The sequence below is a fragment of the Galeopterus variegatus genome, unplaced genomic scaffold (assembly GCF_000696425.1).
Source record: "Galeopterus variegatus unplaced genomic scaffold, G_variegatus-3.0.2 Scaffold2495, whole genome shotgun sequence".
In the NCBI taxonomy this organism is placed as follows: domain Eukaryota; kingdom Metazoa; phylum Chordata; class Mammalia; order Dermoptera; family Cynocephalidae; genus Galeopterus; species Galeopterus variegatus.
Window position 1 is genome coordinate 502142 of NW_007728606.1, and position 7353 is coordinate 509494.

The window sequence follows — 7353 nt, forward strand, 5'->3', positions numbered from 1 at the left end:
AACAGCTCCCCTCCACCAGAAAGAGCGTCTATCCTGACTAGATTAGTTTTGCCTGTTTTTGAACTTCATATAAATGGAATGATAAAGTATGCACTCTTTTGTGTCTGGCTTCTTTCACTCAACATAATGTCTGAAAATCACATTGTACATAGCAGCAGTTTATTCTTTTAGGGCAATGAATATGCATGGATATGAATATGCATGGATATGCCCTGATTTAGTTATCCATTCTATTTTCAATTGACATTTGGGTTGTTTCTACTTTGGGACTCTTATGAATGAAGCTGCTTTAAACATTCTTACATTTGTCTTCGGCAGATACAAGCATTCATTTCTCTTGTATCTACACTTGAGAGTGGAATTGGTGGATCCTAGGGTTTGTGCCTGTTTAGTTTTAGTAGATACTGTCAAACCACTTTCCAAAGTGGTTGTACCAGTCAGGCTTCTGCCAGAAACGTATGAGAGTTTCAGTGGCTTCACAGCCTTGCTGATACATGCTATTGTCAACTTTTCAATCTAGTCGTTCTACTGGATAAATGTCCTATGGCTTTAATTTGCATTTCCCTGATGACTAATAATGTTGAGCATTTTTTCATGTGTTCAGCAGCCTTCAGGATATCCTCCTTTGTAAAGTGCGTGTTCAAGCTTTTTGCCCATTTTTATTGGATTGTTTGTCTTTTGGGAGCTATTTGTACATTCTGGATACAAGTCCTTTGTCAGATATATGTATTGTAAATATCTTATCCCATGTATGGCTTTTCTCTTTTACTCTCTCAACGATGCCTTTTGATGAGCATATAAGCTCAGCTTTAATCGAATCAACTGTTGCTTTTTTTCCTATCCAAATCAAAAGACTCTGTGGCATTTGTATACACTCAGAACTAGAAGGAACTACAGAGATCATCTGCACCAGTGATTCTTGACTCCTATTCATTAGAATAACTAGAGGAACTTTTGGAAAAAATACCCCTGCCTGGGACCCACTATGAGAGATACTGCATCAGTTGTTCGGGGGTGGAGCCCAGGCATCGGGGTTGTTCAAAAGCTCCCCAGGGAACTCTCCACTGACCTTTGTGAATGGTGAGCGTCTAAGAGAGTGACATTCTGCTTGGCAGTGGCCAGATGCCCTATCCTATTCCTGCCTTTTCTCAAGGCCTTTAATAGATGGTTGGCTCTTCCAGGGAAGCAAATGGAGACCAGCTCCTGGCACAATCCTCAGTGGGTCTTTCTCTTTTAAAGCTCCCCATTTGCCTGGCACAGTCCTGGTTAATGCCTGTTGTCCTGGCGTAATTCTTGGTGGCATTCCCCTTTTGCTCTCAAAAGTGTTGCGATTTGTATAATACACTATAGAGTTGCCCTTCCCTTAACTCTCTGGAGGGTGGGCTGCCATGTCCTTCCCCTCCTAAGTTGAGTCTTGGTCTTGGCACAATCCTCAGTGGGTCTTTCTCTTTTAAAGCTCCCCATTTGCCTGGCACAGTCCTGGTTAATGCCTGTTGTCCTGGTGTAATTCTTGGTGGCATTCCCCTTTTGCTCTCAAAAGTGTTGCGATTTGTATAATACACTATAGAGTTGCCCTACCCTTAACTCTCTGGAGGGTGGGCTGCCATGTCCTTCCCCTCCTAAGTTGAGTCTTGGTCTTTCTCCCACCTTTAAGTGGTTTGGAAGACACCAGGTGTGCACCCCCAAAAGAGAGGGACCTAACTTTCCATCTTAGCAGTGACTGGACCAGAATTTGTCATTCTTCCAGCCAGATTTCTTAAAACCCCACACGGAAGAGTAGCAGCCTGATAGGAGGCCCATGCCTGGAACCACGCCAGAATCAAAGCCACACCTCCTGCTCCCCACACTGAAAATGCTGTTTAATCACTACTGCCAGGCAGAGATGCCACTCACGTGCAAGAACCCATGACTGCTGTCTTTGATCCCCTTGAGGCAGGAGAGCTGATTAGAGAAGCTCTGAAGGGGGCAGGGGCAAGTCTACTCTTCCACAGGACATGTGATGAAGGCCCCTAAAGGTCCTGGGAGGCTAGAGGTGTCAGCTTCCTCCACCCGGGCTGGGCTCTCTCCCCTCAAGGTCATCACCCCTCAGGTCATCACCCCTCAAGATGACCAGGGAGTAGCTTTCCCCTGCTCTGTCCTTATGGCGAGAACTCCACAACCACAGCAGCCCTCCCCTCTCTGCCTCCACATGGCACTACCTGTCACCGCAAAGACTGAGTGTCCCAAGCAGCTTCACGCCAGAGATACACATCCAGCAACCTCAACCCCTCCTGTCCCCTTGATTCTTCTGAATTACCTGATCCATCTGAACTTCATTCCTACCTTTGGCCACATCACCTATACAACAACAACTTATGACAACCGTGGTGAGTTGAACGGTGGCCCCCCAAGATATATCCATGTCCTAACCCCCAAAACCTGTGAGTGTGACCTTTTTTGGAAAAAGGGTCTTTTTTGTAGATGAAATTAAGTTAAGGATGTTGAGAAATGAGATTATCCTGGAATATCTGGGTGGGCCCTAAATCCGATGACAAGCGTCCTTGTAAGAGACAGAAGAGAAGACGCAGGAAAAGGAGGAGAGAGCCTTGTAAAGGCAGAGGCCGAGACTGGAACGAAGCTGCCACAGACCAGGGAATCCCAACGATTGCCAGGAGCCACCAGAAGCTGGAAGAGACAAGGAAAGATTGTCCCCCAGCATCTCCAGAGGGAGCACGACCCTGGGACACCTTGATTTCAGACTTGTGCTCTCCAGAGCTGCAAAAGAATATGTTTTTGTTGTTTTAAGGCGCCAAGTTTGAGATAATTTGTTATGGCAGCTCTAGGAAACGAATACAGTGACTTAGCCAGCTGCCAGACCCTGCTTTACCTCCCTGCAAAGCGGTTCCCCATTCTGTCTCCTCTAAAGCATTAGCAAGACACACACACACACCCCACAGGCACACACATGTCCACACACACAAACCCGCACACGCAGACACACACACACACGTCTCCACTGATTCACACCTCTGTCTCAGCCTTTCTCCAGGAGCACGGCCAGCATTTCCCAAGAAGAAAACACACCCCACAGGCACACACATGTCCACACACACAAACCCGCACACGCAGACACACACACACACACACACGTCTCCGCTGATTCACACCTCTGTCTCAGCCTTTCTCCAGGAGCACGGCCAGCATTTCCCAAGAAGAAATGGACTGGGCTAGGTAATTTAACACGACCTACGCAAAAGCTGGGTGGGGGAGCAGCGAGTCGAGCCTGTGCAGAGTGACAGCCACTGTGCAGAGTGACAGCCACCGTGCAGGGCTCTCTGCGCCTTGCCTGTCAAGGAAGCCAAGTTCCTTCGGTTTCTGGGCTGAAAATAGAATGTTCCAGGAAGGCTGGAATAAGAAAGGAGGGAGAGAGGCAAGAGCACACCTCCCCACACACCCTTCATGGAGGGAGCCTAGAGCCGGCCCCCGAAGTCCCGAGGACCCCGACAGAGGAGAGGGTGTCCGGCTCCTCAGTGGGCCCTTCCCGAGGCCGGCGGTGGCTCATGGTGCCCGGGTGTGGGCGGGGAAGGCTTGCTTCAGGGTGAACAGGAGGAAGACAAGCTCCTCGTAGGTGTCCGACTCGTACAGACACCCGAACTGGGGGGAGCCGTCAGGGCCGGTCCCCAGGTCCTGCAGGTCTGAGTAGGCGCAGGCGCCGGTGGCCAGCAGGGCAGGCGCCGACCAGGCCTCGGGCGCTGGGGGCCGCGCATTGAGGTAGATGCCCAGGTCGGACCTCTGGTGCGGGTTTGTCGGGTGACAGTAGAGCAGCCACCTGGCTGGGAAGCCCGGGCCCGCGTCGGGGCCGGGGAAGCTGACGATGCTGCCCTGGCAGCCGTGTGGGGGCTCCACGAGCCTGGGCACGGCCTGGGCCTCCTGGAACTCCAGGCCACCATCTGTGCTCTGGGCCTGCACCCTGGCTCTGCCCGGGCTCCTGGCGTTGAGATATACCATGCTCTGTCCACTGGCCATGACAGCAGCCACTTGGCACTCCAGGGTGTCCGGGGCCACAAAGTTCCCCCTCTGCCAGGTGTGCCCGTGGTCATGGCTGAGGAAGCAGAAGGCAAAGGGGAGAGGCCTCTGCAGGACGTGCAGGCTCCGGTAGGCATAGGCGGGCACCACCAGGCTCCGGGTTTCGTTGTGCAGCTGCAGGCAGTGCCCCGGGCCGATTGCAAAAGTGGCCCACTCCTTGTAGGCTGGGCCAATGGCGGAGCTGGTGAGGTCTCTGGCAGGGCTCCAGGTCCTCCCGTGGTCGGTGCTGGTGACTTGGCACAGCCGTGTCACATTGACCCTGGTGAGGAGCTGGTGGTGCTCAGACACCTGCCCCCGGACGGCAATGAAGAAGAGGAAAAGGGTCCCTGTCTGCTCGTCGTACAAGGGGCACGGGTTCATGGACCGGTGGCCCTCCAGCTGGGCTTGGGTCACCACCTCCTGAGCTTGCCACTGAACATGAGGAGGGACAAAGAAGGAGAAGGACTGCTTTGAAATACCAACAGGTGATGGTGACAGAAGCCACACTTGGGGACAGATGGGACGGGCATGTGTCACGGGGTTAGAACCAAAGGCCGAGGAGGAGAACTCTTCACCCAGCACTCACACCCTTTTACATCTCCCAGAGCGGCTGGAGCCAGGCCGCCCCCACAACCCCCCAGGCAGCCACTCTGCACTTGGTGGCTCTGTGGCTTCCAATCCCGTCATACATGTTTACTGAATACCCACCATGCACTAGACCCCAAGATGCTCCCAGGAGCCATGGTCAGCCTCATCCTTTTTCCTTCCACTTGCCAGCCCAGTCCAGCCTGCCATTCTTGAAAAGCAATACATGTTTACTGAATACCCACCATGCACTAGACCCCAAGATGCTCCCAGGAGCCATGGCCAGCCTCATCCTTTTTCCTTCCACTTGCCAGCCCAGTCCAGCCTGCCATTCTTGAAAAGCAAAGCCCTAGTAGGGAGCACAGTAGCCCGACTAGTGAGGGACAGAATATGACCATCACCTCCCATCTTCTACACACCATACTCTAGTAATGTGGCCTAAGAGGGGCCAGCCCTGTGACACTGAGGACTCACATTGAGCTTCTATCATCTCCAGGTCTATGTCATGTATGCTGCAGCTCTGCAGACTATCAACATTCATGAACAGCTACCCCTTTGAGGGATTCTAATTGCAGACACTGTGCCAAAAGTCTAACTTCCATTGTCTTATCTAATGCCCCAATCCCTGGGGAACAAGAGTTAGAAGCTCCGTCTTACATCTGGAGAACAGAAGCTTAGACAGGGTAGATGAGTTGCCCAAGACTGTACCACTGATAAGTGGTGGACCAGGCCTTGAGCCCGGGTCCATCTGCCTCAAACCCCATGCTTTCAATAACTATTATGTAGTAATGACTACCAAGTAATAACAAAAATAGTATTAAACCCTTCAACTAGATAAACCAGTCTTGATTGTCTTCATCAAAATTAATTTCGTGGTCTACAAGCTGGAACTTCAGGACAAAAGCAATATCTCCACTCCCTACTCCCCAGGTTTTATTTTACTCAAAGGATACAACCTCCCAGTTATGCAATACTGAACTATTCCTCCCTCGGGTTCCCAAGGATGCTGGAAAACTTGTCCGGTCATGCAATCAAACAGGTGCGACCAGGCCAACTGGACTCATTCCTGGTGAACCCACGTGAGGTCCAGGTAATCCCTGGAGCCACCTTCTCTGCCCCATCCCTGAATGGTTCCCTGGCTCCCCCCTGGGCTCCAACGTGTCTTTTCCCTGTTCCCTGATCTCAGCCATCAAGGGATGGAATCGTTCCCATATTCCATGAGATCCAGGCCTGGCTCCCTGACACACTAGCAAAGTGGTGCAAGTGGAGCAAGGCTGGGCGGAGCAGCCGCAGCCAGGGTCTGCCTTACCTGCACCTGGTGGGTAGAGGCGTCGTAATTGCCTCTGCGCAGGACGATCAGCTCTGCGTGCTCGTCCTTCTTGCTTGCCCGCCTTTCCGCAAAGGCCAGCAGCGTCTGCTGCCGAGGCAGGTAGAGCAGAGCGGGGATTCTGTAGACATGAGATCCCGACTGGAACAGTGTCTCCTTCTGCAGGACGGGGGAGGTCGCCATGAGGCTGGAGGAGGAGGGGGGCAGGAAGAGATGAGTCACCTGCAGTCACACCTGAGATGAGCCAGAGTCACTCATCATGACAGGTGGCGCGCATGCCACAGGTGAGCAGACTGGTATCCTCCCCCTCATGGGCTCGTTCTCTTTTCTTACATCCCAAGACCCTGTCACCAATTCTTCATGTGCCTCCCGTGGAGCTTGGCAGCACTCAGTCCATGAGACATCAGGAAAAGTGTATTTAGAAAAGTGTATTGTGCACTAGATTTTTATTATACATTAACAAACCTCCTTACAACAGATTCGTGATAACCTTCAACTGCTTTGGCCAAACTCAACACATCAGTCAATCATTAAACCTCAGGGAAGATAGCAGCACTTGCTGAGTGGCATTCTGCAGCTGTACAACTGCCAGAAAATGACACATGGGAGCTTTTTATAATTCCAGAGCCCTAGAAAGTTGTTTTAGAAAAAAAAGCCTGATTCTCAAGGCTGTGCTCCCCAGGCTGCCTGAGGCTAGGGCCCAGCTGCCTTTTATAATTCCAGAGCCCTAGAAAGTTGTTTTAGAAAAAAAAGAAAAAAAAAGCCTGATTCTCAAGGCTGTGCTCCCCAGGCTGCCTGAGGCTAGGGCCCAGCTGCCCCCACTGTGTGGGTTCCGCCCTGAGGCAGGGATGGAAGAGACAGAGGCTTTGAACAGTTAACTTGGCTGGGAGGAGCCTCCAGTGGTATGAGAAAATAAAAAATAAGTATTCAGCTATCAAGGGTACAGAGGGGCCAGAGACAACTTGGTGACAGTGGGTGACAGTAGTCTCCATGCTGGGCCACCCAGGTTCCTTCAGGGGGCTAACCCCCAGCTTTTGGGAGTGCTGGCTGCAGAGCAGATGGCCCTGGGGAGGAGGGGCCGATTGCCCTCAGCTGAGAGAAACTGCCCTGCCCGAGGTATATGACCCCCTTGTCCTAACTGGGGACAGCTCAGCTCCAGCGCTCCCAGGCAGTCAGCTGAGCCTTCCTGAAGACTATCTCAGCCTGGTTTCTCCCCTGCCCCTCTTGCAACCCTTCCTTCCCTTCGGCAGGTGCTGACCCCAGGAGCCACCTGATAAGCCTGTGGGTGGATCTCCTCACAGAGCCAGGCTACTGAGTGCCCTGCAGGGGACATGGCCTTTGGGGAGGGGAAGTGGGAGAATGGGGTCAGCAAAAGAGGGACACAGGCTTTCCTCTGC

The 7353-nt window shown here is 52.2% G+C and overlaps 1 protein-coding gene across 1 annotated transcript; it reads right to left on the bottom strand.

Moving 5' to 3' along the window:
- Positions 1–3537: 3537 nt before the first annotated feature.
- On the bottom strand, positions 3538–6139 carry NEU2 (sialidase 2 (cytosolic sialidase)). The gene is made up of 2 exons (XM_008581965.1): positions 5939–6139; positions 3538–4476 (listed from the first exon to the last, which is right to left on the bottom strand). Exons 1-2 carry the CDS (start codon positions 6137–6139, stop codon positions 3538–3540), a joined length of 1140 nt encoding a protein of 379 aa, XP_008580187.1.
- Between the last annotated feature and the right edge of the window lie 1214 nt (positions 6140–7353).

What these genes read in the sequence shown, in the direction of transcription:
- NEU2 (XM_008581965.1), bottom strand. Translation starts at nt 6,139, where the DNA reads ATGGCGACCTCCCCCGTCCTGCAGAAGGAGACACTGTTCCAGTCGGGA. An exon ending in CCTCTACCCACCAGGTGCAG is followed by an intron (nt 4,477 to 5,938) that starts GTAAGGCAGACC and finishes CCTCATGTTCAG; the next exon opens with TGGCAAGCTCAGGAGGTGGT.